The sequence below is a fragment of the Microcaecilia unicolor genome, chromosome 6, assembly GCF_901765095.1.
Source record: "Microcaecilia unicolor chromosome 6, aMicUni1.1, whole genome shotgun sequence".
NCBI lineage: Eukaryota > Metazoa > Chordata > Amphibia > Gymnophiona > Siphonopidae > Microcaecilia > Microcaecilia unicolor.
In genome coordinates this window covers 209,355,224-209,380,466 of record NC_044036.1, presented here as the reverse complement: position 1 = coordinate 209,380,466, position 25,243 = coordinate 209,355,224, and the positions used below count along the sequence as shown (strand labels likewise).

Here is a 25,243-nt window from a genome sequence, read left to right as displayed (position 1 = left end):
TTCTATGGGAACCCCAGCCTTAGAGTCAAGTCACAGCAGGGAGGAGGAGGCAAAGCAAGTGTCACCATTGAATGTTACTCCAAACTGTACACAAAAGTGTGCAGAGAAGGCTGCATTGGATGGTCATGCCCCAAGTTATATGTGGATAAAGTATATCCAAAAGAGCAACTAGAAAAGGCAGTAAAAATGTATATCATCACAAATGAGAGTCCCATAAAACGGCATTCAGAGTTGTGAGTTGTTTGGTTGATCGTTATACAACAGTTGTGGTCACCTTGCTGGTTTTTTTTATTATATGTCCTTTATGTTTGATGTGTATAAATCGTATTTCCAGTTGGAACATTGTTTCTGCACAGTCAATAATTTAGCCCCTGACGCAGCCCTTTTGGGTGAAACACAGCCTGTGTCGGGCAATATTCTGGTATACGATATCAATAAAATCTTCACGTTTATCTTGATCTGCTGTTTTGTTTATCATCACAAACGAGCAAAGAAATCATCCCCTGGCAAGGACGGAATTCTTTAACTTATCTGACATCCGGGGAGATCGCTATCCCTACAACCTCAAGACCTGTACAGGTATGACAAAAAGGAGAAAAGCAAATGAATATGTGATAGAAGTGAACGATGGCAGCAACAAGACCCACCTACCGACTCTATAGTCTACACTATGACTCTGTTCTCCCTGTGAGTGGAGGAGTAGCCTAATAGTTAGTGAAGTGGCCTCAAAACAAAGAGAACTGAGCTCAATTCCCTCTACAGCTCCTTGTGACTCTGGGCAAGTCACTTAACCCTTCATTGCCCCAGGTACAAATAAGTACCTATATATAATACATAAACTGCTTTGATTGTCATCAAAGAAAGGAGGTCAAATCCAATCCCCTTTCCTTCCTTGATCATGTAATTGTCCAAATGACTCCCTCACAAGCAACTTACTTCAAATATACCTGTCCTTTTTTCTTTTTCCTTACAGTATAATTCTGAAATTATCCAATACAATTTTTCATATGTGATAATAGAGGATTTTTGTGTAGGTGGGTGCTTTTAAATTTAAATTGAATTAACCGTTTTTAACTTGTACCTGTCGATATTTATGTTTTTATTATTATTATATTTTATGGATTGATTTAAATATATACATATATAAGTTCTAAAAATGATATTTGTGTAAATATTGGTGGAATATATTTATGGTTAATGTTTTTTCCGTATGATATGGGTCATGTCAAGTATGTGCATCGGGTTACTGATTGTCTATTTATTTAAATATATATATATTTTCTCAAATATATTTTAATATGCTTTTCAAAAGTTTATTCATGTGGCTGTACACATGTCTATATGCATGTCCTTCTCAGTGTGGGATATTGGTGTTATATATTTATTATCTCCCAATCAACGCAATTAAGTATATATTTTTTTTGCATGTATTTCATTTTATGAGTGGTTTTTTTTAACTGTGTATACACATAATTTAAATATGATTTTAGAAGAGTATATGTATAATTATATTTGTGTTATTATTCCTTGTAGCCCCTGAAGCAGCCCTGCTGGGTGAAACACGGCCTGTGTCGGGCTATTTATATGTGTATATATATATATATATAATTTTTATCTGAATTGTGTTAATAAATTACGTTCTTAACGATCTGCTTTGTGCATTTTCCAACCTTTGTTTCAAATCATATTTTTGTCTTCCTTATTAAGGCTTTATCTCCAACTTTCCAGTGCTTATGCCATTTCCTCTTTTCTTCATTCAGATCCTCTTTCCATTTTTTGAAAAATGCTCTTTTAGTTTTAATAGCCTTCACCTCACCTTTCAACCATGTTGGCTATCATCTTGCCTTCCTTTTGACTTTAATACATGGAATATATCTGGTCTGGGCTTCCAGATGTTACTTGTAAAATCATCCATGCCTGATATAAACTCCTTTTTTTAAAATTTATTATTTATTCATTTAAACATATTTATACAAGAAACATCTTGTGTTGAAAAGCATCAATTAACTAAGAAATTACATATACTAATAATATCAAAAGAAATTAAAAAAACCAAGGAAAAATGACACTCAAGTCCATAAATTGAGATCCAAGAATTCGGAAAATCAGGGAGACAGAAACAAAAAGGAAAAGAAAAGACTCAGGATAAAGCATTCTCTGTTAGGTGGAGTTAACATCTAATTCTTTAACGCTTTTCCATTTCCACTGAGTTTACAAGCGCTGAGACATGGGCAGGTTCTGTAAATACATATTCTTTCCCCTCAAGCCTTATTATGCACTTGCAGGGGTATCTTAGAAAGAAGGTACCCCCCAGGTGTAACACTTCAGGCTTAAGGAGCAAAAATTGTTTCCTCCGTCGTCTAATCTCCTTACAGACATCAGGAAAAAGCAATATATTAAAACCTAAAAAAAGGTTTATCTTTATTTCGGAAAAACAAACAAGATCCAATTTTTGTCGGGCAATAGTGCAACCATCGCCACTAAGGTGGCGGCTATTGCCAATTCAGTGTCGGAAGATTCAAGCAAAAGAGAAACATCTATAGGCTGTTCAATTACTGGATTCAAGTCCTTCCCTGGAATATAATAAACTTGAGAGAATGGTGGCAGATTCTGATCTGGTATATTCAAAACTTCATGTAAATAACGTTTTAACATCTCAAGAGGAACTACATTTGGTACTTTAGGAAAATTAACAAATCTCAGGTTATGGCTTTTTGTATAATTATCAAACACTTCCATTCTCTGCCTAAGATTCGTCAAGTCTTTTACTATCGTTGGTTGTAATGTTTCCAGTTTTACAATTCTTTGATCCATTTTATCTATTTTGTCATCCAAAACCTTGACTTCTTCCTCTTTTTTTTGTAAGTCAATTTCCAAAGAATTAACTTTTGGTGCAATGTCATTAATCTGTTTAATAAATGTTTGTCCCAAGGTGGACACTAAGTCCCACAATGCGTCGAGTGTTACCTCCTTTGGTTTAACTACCAACTCTTTAGGAAGTTCATACCTTGTAGAAGACTGTCCAAAAATCCCACCTTGTCCCTCAGCTCCTCTCCTCTCAGTCCGTGGCGATTCTTCGGGCAAACTGCCCTCCGTTCCTTCCATTGTTGTAAACAGAGGCTCCAACCGATGTTCTTCTGAGTCCTTAATTCCCACTTGGGCGACCCTGTCGGTTCCAATAGGAAGGAGCTAGACCCAATCGGCTGAGGAGGTGGAGTGTGCACGGCGGGGCTCAGAGTGGTATCCAGACCGGGGGAAGCCGAAGTCTCCCAATCGCCGGCATTCTCTACCGGAGGCGTTCCGCTGATTTGGTCAACTCCAGGAGTTCGGACAAAACGGTCCATAGGACCAGGTAACGCGGGCGGTAGTGGGGAGGCTCTGGCCGCTATTTTCCCTCGACGTTTGGGCATTGTAACAAAAGGAGCGCGAATCTCAGCGTCCTAACAGAGCGCGGCCATCTTGGGTAAATTCCTAAGTTTTGCTGATGCTGCTCCTTTCAGTTTAACCATTTTTCTTATTTTCTCATAGTCTCTCATTTGAAAGTTAAATGCCAGAACAGTAGATTTTCTTTGTGTTTTCCTTTCTGTTATTAAGACAAATATTATCATGCTATGTTCACTATTACCCGGTGGCCCCCAGACTGTTTCCTCTTGCGTCACTAGGTCTGAAATAATTCTCCCTAGGTCTGAAATAGCTCCCCTTCTTAACGGTTTCTAAACTGGCTGTTCAACAAAGCAGTCATTAATTTCATTTAGAAAACTTACCACACTAACATGTCCTGATGTGACATTTACCCAGTCAATGCTGGGGTAACTGAAAAAATGCATTATTATGTTGCTAATTTTGATTGTTTCTCCAACATCTGTTTACTCTTGCCAGATGGACGGTAGTACATCCCTATTATTCTCTCTTTCATCTCGCTTGAAATTTCTATCCAAAAAGATTTTATAATGCATTTTGTTTCCTGAACAACTTAAATCCTGTTCGACTCAACACACTCTTTAAAACAGCACCGCCACTCCATCAATTTGACCTCCCCTATCACTGCATTATAATTTGTACCCTGGCATCATATGTAAGCCGCATTGAGCCTGCCATGAGTGGGAAAGCGCGGGGTACAAATGTAACAAAAATTACTACTACTACTACTATTTAGCATTTCTATAGCGCTGCAAGGCGTACGCAGCGCTGCACAAACATAGAAGAAAGACAGTCCCTGCTCAAAGAGCTTACAATCTAATAGACAAAAAAAAAAAAGCAATTGGTTATCTTCTTTCTACCCCATCTCAGAGATGCTAATTATATCTACTTCTTCATTCTATTCTTTCATTGCACTCTTTAGGCTTCTAGCATTTGTATACATACATTTTGAAGTATGTTTTTTGTTTGTATTAACAATCTGCTTATCAGCTGATAACGGTAATTTGGGATCTTTCTGTCTGCTCTTTACTTACAGACACCTGGTCTGTTTTTACCTTTTTTTTTTTTTCCAACTTCTCAGTTAGGATGTCCTAACTTCTGTATCTTTGAAAGACACCTGTCGTCCACCATTATCTAGTTTAAAAGCTCTCTCTCATTTTTAAAGATAAATGGCAGCAGTCTGGTTCCACCCTAGATAAGGTGGAACCCATCCTTTTGGTTGCTCACTCATTCTTATATATATATATATATATTTTTTTTTTAACCATCCAAAACGACATCGCAGAAGACAGAGCTAAGTCCATATAAAAATATATCATATCTAGGATGCCCTACCAGTACAAAGTGTCCAAAAACATTGGTCTCAAACACCTCTTGCAGGCCATCATCAGTGATTTGGTCCTTCTGGGTCAGAAGTCCCTCTCCTGTTGTAAACATATGGATAACTTTTCTGTAAGAAAACAGCACCAGAAAATAAAGTTTAAGGCCCAATAGCTTAGCTGCAGTACTGTAAAAGGTCATGTAAAAAATAAATAAAAATCAGGATTTAAAGAATCTCGGCCACTGCTCAAAAGTCAACAGCAGCATCTACTGGCCCAGTCTGCATATGTTATCTGGTAACAGAGATATCAATAGCCTGTCAACACTGGCTAAGGATTTTTGTTGTGATGGCTGTGCTAGACTGGAGAGGCTCAGAAGTATAAATAAGACCCGACTAGATGCTAATGGATATTCATGGTGTTGCCGCTCCATTAGAGTTGAATTCTGATACAGCTGTAAGTCCAAAGGAGCAGAAAAATGTGATAAAAAATAAAAACTCAAAAGGTATATCATACTATGTAAGCCACTTTGAGCCTGCAAATAGGTGGGAAAAGGTGGGATACAAATGCAATAAATAATATTCTTCCAAGGATATTTATATTGTACAGTCCACAAAAGCAGAACACACATCTTCTAATAGTTAAAAAGGCTTTTATTCTTGCCACTTTAAAACACAACACATGGCCACGTTTCACCTCTCTAGAGGCTACGTCAGGGATTATCAACTATCAGGGTCCCAAAGGGCACAAATACCTAATAGCTAGTAGATGTTGCAATGAAAACAGCTCAGCTAGCAGCAGGATAAAAAGAGTACTCCATTCCCTATTAGAAACTCATAAAAGTTAGGGCTGCCTTTCCATTAAAATTGTAATTGCGATTAATCATGTGATTAAAGATATGTTATTTATTTATCTTCCCCACTGCAGCTCCTTATGACTCTGGACAACCCTCTATTGCCCACAGTCACAAAGAGCTGCAGTGGGGGGAAAAATAAATAGACGACATACCTTCAATCATGATTACAAATTTTATTCAAAATGCAAAATAAATAAACAACATACCTTTAATAATGATTACAAATTTTAATCAAAACGCAACCCTATAAAAACTAAAAAAATAAAAAGTCATGAAAAGATAAGAAATACAAAATACAAATTGAAAAATTACAAATTAAATAATCTAAAACAGAATACAGAATAAACAACCTTAAAGTTTTCAGAGCCTACTTCATAAAAGCAAGCCTAATAGAAATATTTTGACTTGTGAGTAGGTGAAACATTTAAGTCCTTGGTCTTCATTCATTTAGGGATCCTTTTAATAAGCTGTTGTAAAAGGGGCCTTGCGCTAGTGGCAGCGGCCATTTTTGCGATGAATTGAGGCCCTTTTACCGGCATTCGGGGGGAGCACTTACCGCCACCCATTCAGGTGGTAGTAAGGGCTCCCATGCTAACCTGGCAGTAACCGGGCAGCGTGTGGTGCTGTCCAGTTATTGTCAGGTAACCCACCAGCGGTAATATTTTTCTAGAATTTCTGGTAGCACCAGAAATGCTGTGCGCTGGGGGTGGAACTACTGCTGGATGCCACGTTAGGCTTGCAATAGTTCCAATTTGCCACATGGCAACTATTTAGTAAAAGGGCACCTTAGAAACCTTACCATCCTAACATGTCCTGATGTCAATAATTGGATAACTGAAAACATACATTATTATGTTGCCAATTTTTTTTTTTAGTCATTTCTCAATTAGTCTAGATCTTGGATCAGTATGATAAGTTTTCATTATTCTCAGTCTGGATTCAGAAGCAGATACAGTACTGAAACTGTCTTGGCTGCATTGATATGCAATATTAAAAGGGAGGTTAGTCTGGATATACAGGTCCTGCTGCTCCAATTTGACATGCCGAGAACCTTTAATTTGGTGGACCATCATATTTTATTAAGTTTATTGAGTGGGCTCGGCCTAACTGGAGCAGTGTTGGACTGGTTTAGAGGGTTCCTTGTCAACAGAGAATAAAAGGTAAAAATAAAGGGTGAACTCTCATCTGAATGGTCCCCATTGTGTGGCTGTTACTACAGTTCATACGGTCAGTGAGCTTCAGGCCTTAGAAGTGGATGCACCTTATACAAAGTTTCATCACAACAGAGTAGTCCTCTGCACGCACCCTAAGTTCCTGCCGAAAGTGGTGTCAGAGTTCCACCTGAACCAGTCGATTGTCTTGCCAACATTCTTTTCCCAACCTCATACCCACCCTGGTAAAAGCAGCTTGCAGACCTTGGATTGAAACAGAGCATCGACCCAGGGCATCAAAGGATTCGGCAACCAAGAAGCATCGGCGCCGAGAGGATCGCTCTCCCTCCATACAGGAGATGCCAATGCACTTGGTCTCCAAGCAGCCGAGATCCTGCTCCTGTATCGACCCCAGCGGTTCTGCAACCTGTGCCTCAACCGACACCCCAGCGCATCAGGGCCTTTTCCAGAGCTGCTGGATGGCAATTACCACTAGACATTTGGTGAAGACCCAGGGAGCTGACATCGCCTCAGGTTCGGGTCCACCGATGGACTGTCCCGGGGGGCCTGCACAGCAGGAGGCCTCAAGATAGGTGGAGACCCATTAGACGCCTCACTGCTCCCAGTGTCCAACAGTCTAGAAGCAACCATGCTTACCGACGCTGCCGATATCGGTGCGATGCTCAACGTTGATGCTGACGCCTCTGTCCTCGATGCCGATGCAAACATCGAGGAACCGGACTTGGCTCCAAAAATCCTCGCTTGTTGAGCATCTCGGGAAACCTAGGTCCTCTTCTTCATATGAAGACAGAGAACACAGAAGGGCTATGGTCGGGCCCAAGACACTGCAGACACCAAGAATGGGTGTTCTTTCCAGAAATAGTCTTATTGCACTGGGTACAGTGCTTGAAATCACTGGGAATCTTCGTGGATATGGACAGAAAAACTTCGTCAGCTAAATTAAATGACTCGATGATGCCTGAAAAAGGGGCAAGGCACAGAGAAAAAGAAAGGGAAACATGTGGCCAAAGTCAGGGCCTAAAAATGGCCCAATGACGATGGAAAATAAAGAAAACAAACCCGGGCAAAATAAAACCAAGGAAAAATAAAGGACGGGTTTGTAAGGCCCAATTAAAGGAGCCACAAGAGAAGAAAGAAATGTCTAAAGGTTACTAACAGCTCTCAAAAAACTGGGCAAGAGGACAAAAAAACGCACCTTCTTCTAATGCGGAAAAAAGAGAACTGAGACTGCATTCGTGCGATGGGCAGGAAGAGACGCACAGACGCATACAGATAAGAGCTTTCAGTTTTGACACAGTATAAGTCATCACAAGCACAAAATATAAGAAAACCAATGGACTGCATTAGGGGTGTATAACCCATTTATGTTTAAACAAAAGAGATCTGCATGAAACAAAATATTTATTTTTATTTTGACTTATAAAACCACTGAAACATGTTCAAAACAGAATAATCCATTTGTGTATCTACAAAATAGATGAAGATGTGATTCCATGTACCTCAATGAAAGGAGAGTTTAATTCTACTTCCATTTAATTTCAAAATATTCAATCACCTTTATAACACCAGGCTTCCCAAGGCAGATTACAACAACAGGATATCCTCACTGAAATCTGGACATCTGTATTGTATAGAAAATGAAGTGAAGAAAAATGAGCTCAACCTATAGAGTTTATAACTGCGGTTTCTACCAGCTACAGTAATTTTTGAAGCTGTTTTAGTGATATTCAATTGTTATTTCTTTTCTCCTCCAGCTTTTAAGGCACTGCCTATCCAACTGAAACCACTTTAGACTTGTTACGGATGGACCAACAATAAAAAAATTACAAGGTGGCTAGGCCGAAAGGCAAGGCCCGAAACTGAAAATGCTGGCCCAACACCGCAAAGCGGAGGAACCGCTGGTGCGGGGGCCAAATAGGAATGTGCAAGTAAGCTTCCTTGAGGTCCAGAGACGTAAGAAACTCTCCTGGCTGAACCGCCGCAATGACGGAGCGCAGGGTTTCCATGCGGAAGTATCTCACTCTTAAGGCCTCGTTTACTTGACGTAAGTCGAGGATCGGTCTGAAAGACCCGCCCTTTCAAGGGACCACAAAATAAATGGACTAGCGACCGCAGCCTCGTTCGGCGGGAGACACCGGGATCACCGCTCCGAGGTGCAGCAAGACTTTCAAGGTCACCTCTACCGCCGCCCATGACAGCAGTGCCGCATCGGGATTCCACAAATACGTCTCTCACCGGGGCACCGAATTCCAATCGGTAACCTTCTCTGATCAGGTCCAGGACCCACTGATCCGAAGTTATCTTGGTCCACTCCTCGAGAAAGACGTTCTCCTACTGCAGGAATAGAGGAGTGGACCGGCGTCCCATCATTGTGGAGCATGCCCCTAAATCCTGGCCACAACCCAGCCGCTGCAGAACGTTTGTCCGAGTGAAAGGAGTTCCTCTGCTGAAAACGGGCATGTTGAGAAAACCCAGCAGAGCGCCCCGGGCGATACCTGCGAGCTTCACGGAAGCGAGGTCTGGAAGAGGAGGGAAACACAGGACCCTTGGAAGAAGGCCTCGACCTATCCTCAGGTAACCGCTGGGGCTTAGAATCCTCTAGGTCTTTAACAATCTTCTCCAAATCCTCTCCGAAAGGGTAACCTCACCAGCCTTTCCTTAGAGGCCATGTCAGCCGCCCAATGCTGCAGCCAAAGAAGGCGGCGGGCAGAAACAGCCACAGACATCTGTTTAGCCAAAGCTCTGACCAGATCATAAAGGGCCGACACCATCTGCAGAGAGGGACCCCGCAACCTCCGCAGGCTGCTCCACCGCCTGTTGTAACCAGGAAAGACAGGCGCGGGCTGCATAGGAACTGTAAATAGACGCCCTTAAGGCAAGGCCCGCAATTTCAAAGGACCGTTTTAACGCGGATTCTAGCCGCCGGTCCTGCATGTCTTTCAAAGCGACCCCTCCCTCTACTGGGAGAGTAGTCTTTTTTTGTCACAGCCGTGACTAAGGCGTCCACTTTAGGCATCCCAAAAAGGGTAAAGCTGACCCATAGCCCTGGCCACTTTAAAAGGCCCATCGAGGTCAGACCATCAAGCTGAAATAAGCTCCTGGATGGAGTCATGCACAGGAAAGGCCCGCGTAGGTTTCTTAGTACTCGCCATCCTAAGATTAACAGAGGAGGCCTCGCCTTCAGCAGGATCATCAGAGGGCCTACAATGCGTCAGCAATGAGAGCTGGCAGCTCGTCGCGGTGGAAAATCCGAACCGCCTTGGGATCATCCAAATCCAGTGGCAAACAGGCACCCTCCTCTGGATCATCTGTCCCTGAGGGCCTGCCAGATCCCTCAGACTCCCCACAGCCCGACCACGGGGGGGGGGGAGGGGGGGGGAAGGATATGTGCCACTTTCAGACGGGGAATTTACCCGTCTATGTTTAGCATGTTTCCAACGCTCGGGGGAGGAAATAACATCTGAAGCCATCCCCGGGACATCAATACTCGGAGGGAACCCAGGATGCAACGTAGTGTCAAGACACCTACGGCAGAGCTCTTTTCAGCAATGAAGGCCTTATGCATCAGTAGCACAAACTCAGGGGAGAAAAACTCACCCTGGCCCTCCGTCCCCGAATTAGGTGAAATGGAGGTTGGAGCTCCTCTGGCAGCCTCAAAACGAGGCGTCCCCCTGCACTCAGACTCCTCCGCCATCACGGGGGTAGAGGCATGCGGCGCTTCCAAAATGGCGCCTGCTGCCAGCTCCATCGAGTGGGAAGAATCATCGCTCGCCATGCTCGTACTAGCTCGAGCGTCTAAGGACCATGTACTGCAAAGCCCCGCTGCTGACCTGTGCTTTCCACAGCGGGAGCAGCGCTTAACTCCTTCAGCAGCCATCGCCCGACTGGACGGAAATATAGCAAAAAAAAATGGCGGCTTCATGCCAAAACTTACCCCGATCGGAACGCTGTCCGCGGGGAACCTCCCTGGAGGAGCTGGGCACCACTCTCACCTCAGAAGACCGAGTCAACGAGCTCCAGTCAAGCTGCACTGAACCAGAATCTCTGGAGAAAGCCTCAGAACAACCACGCAGTAAAAGCGCTCACTTTTTTTTTTTTTAACGCTGTGAGGAAAGTTGGAGGCAGGCAGCAACAGAGGGACTCTGGGAGGACGGGGGAATGGGTAAGGCAAGGAAAGGGCGAACCTATATGCCTTTAAAGTGGGCACCACCAGCCACAACACCCCTGCTCAACTGGCAAAGCACAGGAGCCACCCCAGGCAGAAATCCAGGAGCTGATCAAGCTACATCCATACTTGCTGGGAGATAGAGAAATACTGAAGGAAGATGGGGCTAGCCATCCAAGGGTCACTGTGGTTCTTCAGTGTTCTCTATCTCCACCTGCTGGTAAGCGGATACAACCCATCAGTTAATGGATTCATCTGCTATTGATGACAAGGAACCTAGGAATACACACACAGAGACCAGACAGATAAAAACAAACTAAACAAATGAAATATATTGCTGAGTCAATATCAATACCTGGAGAAGAGGCCAGAAAGAAATACTTTTAAGTTGATGCATGGATTAGGCATTATCCCAGCATTCAAATACAGGAAGTCAACTTGCCGGTACCTATGGGAAAGAAAGAAAATTAGGCAAGTAGGAGTCCAGACACACCAAGCTCCAAATTCTCAATTTCAGACATGCTGACTTTGGTAAAACGACGAAGTACCTGAAGGAGGAGGTGGCAGGTTGGCACAAGATAAAGCAAGGGGAAGAACAGTAGGCTGAACTGAGAAAACCAAACAGAACTGCTGATACAGCGTTCTAAGAAAGTGATCCAAAAAAATTAAAGACAAAAAAAGTTAGTGTTCGCTAAGTACAGAAGACCCTAAACAGATAAACATGGAAAAGAGAATCAAGTAAAGCTGCTGTGATGAAAGAAGTCAGAATGGCAAAAGCATAGGAGGAAGAAAAGACAGCGAGAAAAAAGATACATATAGACACGAAGAATATACTGCATTTCACTGTTCCCAGAATAATCATATGGAACATTCCCATTCCAACCAATAACAAACTTGATACCTGAAAACTGGGCATTTTGGAAAAGGAGAAAAACATGGCAATAGCACTGATGATAGAAGTATCGGTGCCAAATGACTGATCTGTGCATCAAGTGGAGAAAAAGAAGATCTTTAAGTAACAAGCAATGCAGTCAGACACCAAGAAAATGTGGCACAAAGATACAGAAATATTTCCCATCATACTAGGTGCCACAAGCCTGATTAAAATGAATTTTCAAGTACATCTTGATAAGTTGAAAGAAGCTCTATGGAATAATACAAGTACTACTGCAAGTGTTACTAGTAAATTTGAGATACTGAGATAATTACTGTCATAGTATGCACAAAACTAATTCATGTGAAGACACTGCTCTGAAAAAAAAAATGTTTATGAACAGTCTGCACAACTGACAGTGTACAAAACCATAGGGTTAGATTAGATACATTCCAGGGAGCTCAGAGAGGTTTTGGTGAGTCTGTTGGATATTTAATAAGTCTCTGAAGACAGCAGAATTCAATGATAGTGAAAGGAAGCCAAGATCCCTCTTCATAAAAGTGGTAACAGAAGAGGCAAAAAAACAAAATTGCTTACCTGTAGCAGGTATTCTTTACAGATAGCAGGATTACTCAGGAAAACAAGTGGGAAATGTCATCTGAAGACACAGGGATGCTTTAGGGTAGCATTATAAATTATTGTAATCTGGGCCAAAGTGATGTGTGTTTTGCACCCACCCTTCCACAGGTTCCTCCTACTCAGACATGTGTAAATGCACTAAAGACATCTGTGCTTTAGGTGGAAAAGTCTCAGCAAAGTCTACTGCCAACTCCAAACAGTTATGCACTGCCCTTTCATGACAGGACTTGTAAAGCCACTGCATGAGGGACTGGAGGTAACAACCACAGAACCAGAAGACTTCTGCACAGAGGATTTACTCCCTCATTCTATAAACATGGGTACCCGATTTTGCGTGCACAGGATGTGGAATACCTACAGTTACATATGTAATTTAATTGACAAATTAGCTAATTGGCACTAATTGGTCATAATTGGTGTTAATTGGAACCAATTTGTAGCTATGCATGAAACTGCACTTAGTTGGTTTTATAAAACTTTAGCACGCACATTCTATAGTGTATAACTGCAAAGGGGTGTGGACATGGGAACCATCAGACATGCCCAGAACTCACACACACACTAAGGTTACAGAATACCAACAGCTGCATATGCAACTTAACATTTAGGTAGGGATATTTACATCAGCCCCTGACGTGGGGTAAGAAGCTGCACTTAAATGTTGGCACACAAGTGCAGACTTACCACTAGTATTCTATAACAGCAATTACGCATGTAACTACAATACAGAATTCACACTTAGTGCACAGCATCCCAACACCTAACTTTTTGCAACCTGTAGAGAATTACCTCCTTAATCATCTGTTTCAAGACTCTCGATGAGATGATTCTTCTAAGCTCACAGGGACATGCAGTCCTTATAACATAGTAACTGAAGGCAGATGAAGGCCAGCATAGTCCATCTAGTTTGCTTGGTAAGGTGCTACAGTTGTACCTGCTGCACTGTGCAGAATAAACAGGTTACTTCCCCTATGCTTTTGTTTAGAGTTGGATCAGCTCTTCTGTGCAGACTACACCCCTCTATCTCTTTTTTTGAAGTGTGAAAGTCTTTTGTTTCGCACCGATTTCATCTTCTTGCTACATAGGGGTTATCTGTGTTTATCACATGCCTTTTTGAATTCCTGTCACTATTTTTGTCTCTACAGTCTCAAGGTGGGCATGCCAGGCATCCACAGCCCTTTCTGTGAAAAAGTATTTCCAAATTTTTAAGTTTACCTCCTTGCAGCTTCATTTCATGTCCTCTAGTTCCATACCTTCCCTAGCTTTGAAGAAGATTTGTTTGTTCATTAATATCATTCAAATATTTTTTAATTACAAAATCAGCGAACAATAAAACCCAAACTTTTCCAAGCCCCAGTGAAGACACATTGGAAGGGCTCTGACCCTAAAACTGCACAGTTTTAGGGTCTAGAGAACGTTCACCCAAAACAGAAGGCTGTATCAGTGGTATTCATCTAATGGAACTTAAAGAATCAACAGAAAGAGAAGAGAGTTTCAGTTCGAGAGCCATCAGCCACAATAGGTGCTGAAATAACAGAAATATGTTTGTCTATCAGAGCACTACTTACAGGCAGATCACATCACAATCAGCTTAGCTTTTATCTTGCTTTTCCCCAGTAAGTCCACAATCCTCCAAGGCAGACTGCCACACTCTCAAAAGAACCACAAAAACTTCTTCATAGGTCCTTGGTGGCTTAGAAGGGGCAGATAATGCCCCTTTGGCTGCATCCCTTTAGCCATGCTTTGGGGAGACTGGCTGACTTTAGGAAACACCAAAACTGATGTTGGCAGAGCCTACCACCTGGCAGAACCAACTTTCCATGACTTTTCTTCTGACCTGAGCAATGGCATCCCGATCGGCTCCTCATTATCACCCTTAGGAGCAGGTCTCTTTCTCTCTCTCTTTTTCTCTAGGGTATATATTCAGGTCTTCACATCTCTTTTTAACATATGTCTTCTGATAAAGACCCATATTATTTTGCCTACCTTCTTCTCAACCGCTTCAAGGCTTCTTATAGGTGAGGTGAGGAGTGGCCTAGTGGTTAGAGTGGTGGACTTTGGTCCTGGGGAACTGGGTTCGATTCCCACTGCAGGCACAGGCAGCTCCCTGTGACTCTGGGCAAGTCACTTAACCCTCCATTGCCCCAGGTACAAATAAGTACCTGCATATAATATGTAAGCCGCATTGAACCTGCTATGAGTGGGAAAGCACGGGGTACAAATGTAATAAAAATAAATAAACAATCTCTCTATATAAAAAGCAACACCAACGTTCTATGAAGCCTCCAGCCGGAAGTGTGAAGGGGGCGAGATATCCGGTTTCCCTATGAGTGTCTGCCCCGCCCTCTCTGTAACACAGTCAGTGAAGGAAAACAGCAGAGCACGAAATCAAATCGCTGGCTCTGTAACAGTGAAGGACTCAGAGGGGGGAGGGGAGAGAGGCCAGAGGGCAGGGACACACACACTCCCACATGCACACAGAAGAAAACATTGCTAGCCCCCGTTTCATTTGCATCAGAAACGGGGCTTTTTTACTAGTAAATAAATAAATATCCTTAACAAAATACAGCCTCCAAAACTGAACACAGTGCTCCAAGTAGAGCCTCACTAATGAGCTGTAGAGGGGTATTAACACTGTTCCACCACCTTGAGATCCTCACACACTATCACCCCAAGGTACTTCTCATCCTCTGGATCTGTGCACCCAACATGCATCACTCTACATTTCTTTGCATTAAAGCTTAGCTGCCAAACATGAGCTCATGCTACTAAGATACCATGGAGGCATGCAAAGCATGAGAAGTTATCTACTTGTCGCAAATCTTCATGTCATCCACAATAGAAAAAAAAGTTTCCTTCTAATCCTTTGGTCCTGGGACTGATTCTGTTCAACTATTTATGAGAGATATTGCCAATTTGAGGTACTCCACTACTCACCTTTCTTTCTTCTGAGTGAATTCCATTTACTACTACCCTCTGTCCCATCATCCAACTAATTTCTAATCTAACTTTCACCTTGGGACACATCCCCAGGCCACTTATTTATAACCTTCCTCATAGAAAGAAAATTATCAAAAAAGACTTTTTTGAAATCTACATAGACCATATTCAACACATACCCTCATTTTAGTTCTCTAATCACCCAATCGAAGAAGTCTGATTCGTCGTGATCTTCTTTGGTAAAACCATCATGATGCCTCAATTCTTGCAACCCATTTGGTTCTAAAGAAGTTCACTATTCTTTCTGTTACCTTTCCCACCACTGAAGTAAGGCTTGCCAGCTCATAGTTTCCCACTTTTATGAAGAGGGACCATATCATACTGCCCTACAAAAGAAAAACACTATGGGCTCAATTCAGTAAATGGTGCTCAAAATTTGGCGCTGAATGGTATTCTATAAGAGCGTTCCGGGATTGGTGTCCTTTATAGAACAGTACGTAGCTCTAGGATCCGCATCCAACTTTGGGCACAAGAATTTGCACCAACTGAAACCTAATGTAAATCCTGGAATGTAAGTTAGGCATGGATCCCCAATATTAATACTGCATGCGTGTTTAGTGACTATCCCTGACACAACCATGCCCCTCTCGTGGCCCTGCCCCCGATTGAGTTCCATGCTATAAGATTTGCACAGACCTTTATAGATTAGCACTTAGCAAGAAGCACGTGTAAATAAAAAATATTGCCAATTAACAAATGTTTAACACCCAATTAGCACTAATTGGCTCATCAGCCAAATTAGTTGCACATGCATCTCAGGATTGTGTGCAGAAATTTGCATGCCATTTATAGAATGTGGCCTTATCTGCCAAAATTGCATAATATGACTTATAGCCAGTTTTGGATTCTCTGCACTAAGCCACAGTTTGTAGTTAAAACACCATGGGGCTCATTTTCAACGCACTTACATAGTAACCTACGTGCTTTGAAAATACGCCTCTATATCTACTGTAGATATTAGTTGAAAATAATTCGCAGTATCCACCAAAGGTTGCACTATATTAAGAAAAAAATACTATATGTGATTTACTGCAGATAGTTGTCAGGATTGCTGGAAGTCAAAATTATTGCTGGACATACTTATATTAATATGAAACCAGCTTGACATAATATTAAACCAGCTTCTGACCTCTGAGAACTTCCCCCCTCCCCCTCAGGAACCACTGAGGATGACATGGACCAAATGGCCTAAATAGCCCTCGGTTTAATTGCTCTTGATCAGCAGAGCTCTCTTTGAGAACAAAGGAGGCCAGACATAGAGGCTCCCATAGCTTGTAACTTCAAAAAGGACAACTGGTGAAATTGCTCATCTCTCCTGACTTCAAAGAAAAGTACACTGGAGTTGGTTGAGAAAGAAGATAAGTTTTATGATCTCTTTGTTCTGGAGGGATTAAAACAGAGCACATGCTCTCCTCCTCTCTCTCTGTCGCAGGTACTTCTTTGTGTCCTGGGCACTACGCCTCTCTCTTTCTGTCTCCCTGCAGCAGAGTGCACAGGACTCTGCTGGGCTGCCTTTGTTTCTTCTTTTTCTTTCTCTGCACACCTTCATCTTTAGCCACCAGAGCACCTGGCTCTGCTTCCCCCATTCTCAGACAGCCCTATTCCAAGGCTTCTCTCTTCCTCTGAACCAACACCCTATCCTTTCTTTCTCTCTCCAAACACACACCCAGAGACAGCCTTGTACCCTTTTACCCGTACCAAGTGCTGTAAGCCTATATATATCTGCAAAATATAATATACTTTATATATATCCAAACCCATGTGGACTGTGTATTATTTGAGAACCCACAGCCTCTGCGAACTGGACCTGGGACCAACCCTAGACAACGATTGCTGACATTTGGGGAGCTCGTCTCGGTTTCGCTAGAGGATCTCCAGCTGGGTAAGTAAGAAATTGTTTTGCTTTCTGCATGTTTGCATATGTAATTCTAGGCGTGTTAAGGGGGATTGAAAGTTGAAGTAATTTAATGCCGTGTTTGGGGCTGCTGAGAAAAGACTGAAAGATCTTCCAACTTTATTGGAAGGGGTACCAAGTTAAACAGTCCCACATTTTTAAACACTACATATCTGTCTTTGGTAATCACTTAATTTTTTTGTCACTTTGAACTATTTCTCTATCCGGCCAGTCTCTGTCTTGGTGAAAGTCAGCTCTGCCTGACAGGAACCGACAGTTGGCATACTTAATCTTTTAACACCTGCCTATAATCTATATTCATTCTGTACTGTCTCTCCAGTCCCTCTCCTTTATAAAGAGGGCCTTTCCAAATCCAAGAAGCTACACAGAGCTAGTTCCATATATGTATATCTATAAAAAAAACTAGCCAGGCCCCGGTACCAAAACAAAAAGTGTTTTTCAGCAGCCTCAACCACGGACGCTTTTGATCTTAAAGAACTAAAGGTTATGGTACAGACTTATTGTAACAAAAAGGGAGGCCTATTTGAAGGGGAATTCCCAGAGGATTCCTGGTATAACATTCAAAAACAAATGGTACACCATTCCCAAGAGTTCAAAATGAAAACTAATAAACGGAAATGCCTTTTTATACAAGGCCTGTGTAGGGGACTAATTACTTTGAAACAGCAAAATGCAGACCTGACCACTCAGTGCACTCAGTTAACCAGGGACCTTGAGGAAGCACAAGTGTACATCTCTATGCAACGGGCACAGGTGGTGCAAGCAACAAATTCCTTCTTACATGTAAATGAACAATTGGACGAGGCTAAAACAGAATTAAAACATTTAAAAAGTAAATGTGCCTCAAAGAACCAGATTAACTCTGTGCACTGGCAGGCCTCTTGCTTAGCAGGGTGGATCAACCCTACTCTGACAGAGATGAAGGAAACAGTGGCAAAGTGAGTGGGTGGACCTCTCAGCTGGTAACAGAGCTTGTCTTTTGCAAAAGATTGACTGAAAACCCAGTAGAAACCAGGAAACAAATTGCATAAACTATTGAGGCCTGTTTAAACTGAGCTGGCTTCATCACTGGTAAATCTGAATAAATTGTGCGAGTTTTTATGTTGGCTGAACAGCTCTGGGAGAGAGCAGATTCTTACTAGAATGGCTGGCTGTTAGCTTATTAAAAGGACCACCTGGGTTCCACACCCTGGTGGATCCATCATAAAAGGGTACTGGAGAACTTCCTGGAAAACCTATGAAGTTAATCACTATATAATTATTAAACTGTAATATCCCAATTTGGTTTGGAGGATTTACAAGCCTGAACACTTGACATGTAAGATAATAAGCATTACCAAAGACTAGACTGCTTTGGTTGTGAATGCTGGTTCAACCACCGGTGACAATGTATGGTAATGATGCATCGATTCTGTTGAGGGGTAAATGGAATTCCCTGCAGCAGACAGGCTTGAGGTCCCACCGTGATCTTTTCTTCTGGAGAAAAGGGCACTACATATATTGTGGAGGATAAAAGACCTGGAGGCATATTTTCAAAGCACTTAGCCTTCCAAAGTTCCATAGGTTTCTATGGAACTTTGGAAGGCTAAGTGCTTTGAAAATATGCCTCCTAGCATCCTTAGATAAGTATTGGTCATGACCGGTATTGAACTACTTGTACACTTTGGACTGTTATAGTTCATTAAAAGTTCTAAGCTATTCTTCACAGAGCTCCTATGAAGGATAGCTTAGATTCTAGGCCAAGATTAGGTAACTGAGTCAAATACAAACAACTAAGTACTGTAGATGGAAAGAACTGTCTCTAAGTAATTGCTTGATCTGGTATTGTAGCTACGAGGATAAGGGAAAACAAGATATCCCTGCTTGAGTATGTGAGTTACTGCAACACTGAAAAACATAGCAAATACCCTGGGAGTCAATGAGAAGTCTGTACTAGTAATGGGTCTTCATACAGTAAAGTGGAAGTATTTTCTTGAAATCCTGTACACAGCCAATTTGCCTTCATCAAGTAGGGGAGAATGGTGGATAGGGGGTTCATTTTAAATTTCTTTTTATATAGAAAAGGTTCAAGACCCTGAGCTCCAAGAGTTGGACATAAATTGAAAAAATAAAATTATCCGGAATAGAATTCTTGCTTAAGCTACATTAACAGAACTAGTTCTACCGTATGCTATTAAAAGACTGCTGGGGTTGTCTTCAAGAAGTCGAGCCTGAGAGTACCGAAGATGAGCAAAATGAGTGGTCTGAAATGAGTAGAGATCAAAGATGTAGGATATGTACCTATCTTGGTTTACGCCTTGAACAAACATTGTATCTGGCCACCAACAGATAGGACAGGATTTGGAAGTGTTTGGTCGATCAAAATGGGTTTGTTTTTTTTTGGTTGGGTTTTTTTGCTTAAGCAGGAGCATTTTCTTTTTGGATGCCTACTAAACTAGAATACAATAGTGGACTAAGCTTCCCTTTGAGTCTAGCAAACGGAAGTAAGCTTCTTTTTCTGAAGGAAAACTTCTCCTATATTGTGTAGTGCTCATTTGTCTAGATGTGAGCCTCTGGGACTAGAGCAGACAAATGCTGCAGTACTGTGTACTGATCTTTAATAGTGTCAACTGTCTCTATTTATTTTGCTCGATATACCACAAAAAGGCATCTATGCAGTTTACAGTCATCTAGATAAGATTTTAGATAGTGCTGGGGAGGAACCTGATGTCTTGGTATACTTGAGTACCAATGACATAGGAAAATGTGGGAGGGAGGTTTTGGAAACCAAATTTAGGCTCTTAGGTAGAAAGCTGAAATCCAGATCCTCCAGGGTAGCATTTTCAGAAATGCTCCCCATTCCATGCAAAGTACCCAAGAAGCAGGCAGAGTTTCGCAGCCTCAATGCGTGGTTTTGATGATGGTGCTAGGATGAGGGATTTAGATTTGTTAAGAACTGGACCACATTCTGGGAAAGGAGGAACCTGTTCCGAAAGGATGGACTCCACCTTAACCGGAATGGAACCAGGCTGCTGGTGCTAACTTTTAAGAAGGAAATAAAGTAGTGCACATGGTTTGGTGTGGAGTATCCTTGAAGGATACTATTGAAAGACGACATTTAAGGAATTCCAATAAAGAGGATATTTAAGGAATTCCAATAGAGAGGTTCCAATAATGGTGAAAGAAAGCCAGGAGTGTTTAATGGGAGAACAGGGTAAAGAAGGAAAATTATTCCCATCAACTTCAAAGCCTGCAAATAGGTGGGAAAATGTGGGATACAAATGCAACAAATAAATAAAGCAGCTTGTAGATGCTAGGAAAAAAACACAATTTGAAGTGATTATATAAAAATGCTGGAAGCCTAAAAAGTAAGATGGGAGAGTTGGAGTATATAGTACTAAATGAAGAGGTAGATATAATAAGCATCTCAGAGACCTGGTGGAAGGAGGACAATCAATGGGACACTGTGGTATCAAGGTACTAATTATATCACAATAATAGGGCGGATCATGGGGGGGGGCCGGGGGGTGGTTTGCACTATATGTTAAGGAAGGAATTGAGTCAGGGAACTGAGCCAAACAAAATAAATAGTCTACGTGGAACAGTAGCGTGGAATCCTTGTGGATAGAAATTCCACATGTGAAGGAAAAGCGTATACTGGTAGAGCTGTACCATCCACCAGAAACAGAAACCAGAGCAGACCCGGAGTCGAGAGAAACCTTGACTGAAATAGACCCGAAGTGGTCATGTTTTGCCAAACAGGCTGCATCAGGGGATAATTGACACATAACTAAAATAAACATACATGAAAAAATGTAAATTAAAAATATAATTAAAATGCATGTACAAAAACATGCAATCAATTAAAAAAAAAAACCATATACATAGACATGTAGTAAATTTTTTTTTAAATGCAGTATTGAGACACACAGTGATAAAACATACATACAAAAGTAAAACCATGAACTGAAAATACAAATATACTTTACAAGGTGTGTGGGGGGGAGGGGGGAGTGCCAGACATGTGAACTAGTTGAAACAAATGTACAACTAACAACCCAGTTATAACATTCATGACTGGAAAACTAGAAGTGGAAGGTCACGTGATGCTGAGCTGAAGAGTGGGTGCGTGTGATGAGTGCTCCTGCCTACACAGGTTAATTTCCCCCCCCCCCCCCCCCCAGGCCCATTTATCATTCTTCTCCTAGCATATTTAGAAAGCCTCTGGATTGATATTTCAGAGCCATCTGAGTTACTTGCCCCCAGGATGTCTAATAAAACGCCAAGGAAATTGTCCGACCGTGGTCGAGCTGGAGACAAAATAGCAGAGGCGGAACAAACAGGCGGGCCCTCAGTAAGTTCAGTGTGGGTCGTGGAGGTGGCGGCAGAGCTGAGGGTTATTCTGGAAGACTCCATGGACAAAAAATTGCAAAAGATAGCAGACAAAATAGACTTAGTAGGAACGTGGGTGGAAACTATGCATATGGATTTACAAGCTTGCCAACAGCGATTATCCACAGTGGAAGACTGACTCCAGCAACAGGAAACGGGGCAAAGTGAACTTAGAGCGGTGATTGCAAAGCTTGAAGATAAAATTGAAGATCTCTAAAATCGCTCGAGAAGGAACAACCTGCGATGTGTGTCTCCCTGAGTCCACTAGAGGTAGATTTGAGACGATTCTTGGAAGACTGGCTTCCGAACGCCCTTAGATTATCGCAGCAGGCGGGCCCCTTAAGAGTGGAGAGGGCCCACCGCTTGGGAACATTAAAACCATCTGAGACAAGGCCACATGTGGTGATCTGCAAATTATTGAATTATGCTCATAAACAAGAAATATTGAGGGCTACAAGAGCAGTGGTGGACTTACAATATGATAACAATCAAATTCTCTGCTTCCAGGACTTCTCAGCCTCAGTAGCAACCAAACGCAAGGCTTTTCAAAATGTCTGTGCCCTGTTATATAAGCAAAAGGTGCCCTTTGCACTGCTATATCCAGCACGATTGAGAATTACAAATGGAGGTAAGCCTCATGTTTTTCAAGACACTGAGGAGGCAATGCCTATATACAAGGAACACGATGAATCTGGAACAAAGGTCGGGAACAAAACCGGGAGGCAGACATGGCGCAAAAAATTTAAGAACCATGGCTGCTCTATATTGTAGGGAGGGCAGATATTCTAGATCAACAATGTGGCGGCACAAATGATTCACCTGAAGCAACATAGACCAATGATTGCTGTCTATCGTGAGACCTTTATGGGGGGGTTAAGTTTCACTTAATATGCATGTAGGAGAATAACTTTGCAAACTGGTGATTATAGAATACCTGATGGTATTTCCATCGGTGAGATCATGTATTATGGAGAACGTGGAGTCTTACATTGTCAAAGACTTGGCAAGTGTGCCTCGGGGGAGGTATGGGGGAGTACTCATCACGGTGACTGGGGCCTGGGTAGGCCACTATAAGGTGGGAACAAGAGTTCTAGGCCTTCTCGTTGGTTTGAGGGGGGGGGGCGTACCTTCAGTCACTATCCCATAGGGTCCGCAGTGGAGTTTTAAATACACTTTAGAACCCAACGTGGAGCAAAAGATTTTTTTTTCCTTTCCTTTGTTACAGAGGAGAGCCTTGGGGGGGGGGGGGGGGGGGGGTCAATGTTTTGGAAGTAGAGCAGTGGAGATAGATGAGGGAAGGTCCTTAGAGCTTAGGCCTTCTCAAACCTATTAGAAGCAGTTATATTGAAGTTCCACTGCTTGTTATTGGTAATTCTTGTTTACAACTTATTCACACATGTGTATAAGGGCAGTGTATAATTGGGGAGGGAGGGCAGGTGGGAAGGGGGTGGGGGGAAGAAAATAATGTAAAAGGAGAACAATAACTTTCTACGCTGTTGTATGCTCTTTATTATCTGTTCAATAAAACAAAAATTTAACAATAGCATTCATGACCAAAGTAGACAATAATTGTGCTTTTAAAATACCATAGTGTGCATAAATAATGTTTCTCCTAATTTGATCTTGTTATTTCTTTTAATAATATCGCAGAGGTCTGCTCTGCTTTGTCACCCGCTATGAGCTGAAAAGGTATTAGCGGGATATAAGCTTGTATTGTATAGTTAGGGGAAAAACTGCTTTAACCCCTTGTTAGGTATGTGTCCTTTCTAGTACTTAGGGCCCTGTTTACTAAGGCGCATTAGCGTTTTTAAAGTGCCTACAATTAGCGTGTGCGCTAACCTTGTAGGCATCTATAGGAATATTGTAGGCACGTATACGGTTAATACTAATGTGTGAATAACATGGCTTAGTAAACAGGGCCTTTAATCTGTTCCTACAATTATTCACAATGGTACTTTGATACAGAGTTTTAAATTTCTATTTAAAATAATAAATTTCTGAAACAATAAAAAGGTCTTAACCTTTCTCCTAAACATCATATATGAATGGGAAGAGGTGAATATCTCAGCAAGTTCTTTCCGGAGCTGAGCGGCTTGATATGCTAAAGTAAATTCTAGAATCTTTAGTCTCGTTTTTCCTTTGGGTGAAGGAAAAGAAAACAAATAATTACAAACAGTCCTCCTAGATCTAACAGAAGCTGTAAACCGAAAGTACAAATACAGGTAATTGGGAGCTAGACCATACAATAATTTGTAACGAAAACAAGTCAATTTAAACAGAACTCTGGCCTCAAAAGGCAACCTGTGGTTTAATATAAGAAGAAGAAACGTGATCATATTTGGTTAAACCAAATATCAGACGTACCGCAGTGTTCTGAATGGTTTGATTTCCTTTTAAATGAAATTTAGTACATCTCACGTATGCTAGATTACAATAGCTTAGCTGTGAAAAAAAGAAGAGCCTGTACCAATAAGTAAAATGGAACCGTCTCAAAATAACTATGAACGCAACACAGTTTTCTCATAAGAAAAAATGGTTTTCAGTATGGAGGCAACTTGTGCTTCCATTGTGCTTAATCCATCTAAGATTTTTATTACACAAGAATGCTTATATTCAGTTTGATCAATATAAATAGAATCAGGAATAGAATCTGGTTTAATACATAAAAACAGTTTTATCAGCACTAAGCTTTAATTTATGCTGAAGCATCCAACTACCTAATAACGCCATACAGTGTTGAGGTCTCAATTTCAGAGATGGAATTAAACAGGATAACAAATATCATTTGCATAACTATATGCTAGAAAACCATTGGATAATGGCCACTAATCAACAGGTCCTGTGCTGTTAATCTACTCTCAAAAGTGGAAAATACTAGCATATCTCTCAATGTTCTGTCCATTTAGTTAATGAGAGAGTTCTCTCCATTGAACATCCAGTGACAAAGAAGAAATATGTTCTAAGACATTTTACAAATTGCAAAAGTGAGAAAGTGGTCTATGTTTGTGTCTGTCCCTGCAGCCTTACGTACATAGGTAAAACAAAATGTTCACTTAATAAAAGGATTATCAAGCACTGCAGTGCTTTTAATAGACAACTGTTAGACAAACCGTTAACTGGACTCTTATTAATGAAGCATAAATTTGAGGATTACAGATTTTTTTGTTTTACAAAAACCAAGAATACCATGGCGAGGAAGAGACATAGATAAAGTATTGACAAAGATTGGGCAAAAACTAATATTTGAATTCAATGCTGTCTCACCCTATGGTTTAAAGAAAGAAATCGATTTGCTGGCTTGCCACAAGGCAATCAGCTCAGAAAACAATGCTGACCAAACAGCACTGCTTGGGAGAATTCGCATATTATAATATGTGAACTCTCCTGAGCAGTGATGATTGCCTTGTGGCTTCATTGGTTTCTTAGTGTCTTTTTCAGAACACTATTGTGACCCCTGAGGCAGGCATTCTTTAACGCTGAAACACGAACCGTGTCGGGTCCTTTGTGTCCAA

General features: G+C 41.6%; 1 protein-coding gene across 5 annotated transcripts in view; it reads right to left on the bottom strand.

Annotated features, from left to right (window-relative positions):
• Positions 1 to 25,243, bottom strand: part of HSD17B7 (hydroxysteroid 17-beta dehydrogenase 7) — a 94,681-nt gene that overhangs the window by 66,436 nt on the left and 3,002 nt on the right. For 3 of the 5 annotated variants that reach the window (XM_030207515.1, XM_030207514.1, XM_030207516.1), the window contains 2 exons: positions 11,288 to 11,380; positions 4,756 to 4,870 (listed from right to left, as the gene is read on the bottom strand). In XM_030207515.1, coding sequence (XP_030063375.1) covers positions 4,756 to 4,870; positions 11,288 to 11,380 — 208 coding nt within the window. Of the gene's footprint in view, positions 1 to 4,755; positions 4,871 to 11,287; positions 11,381 to 12,403; positions 12,418 to 25,243 lie in introns of all 5 variants that reach the window. The other 2 variants (XM_030207517.1, XM_030207518.1) reach the window with 1 other exon arrangement.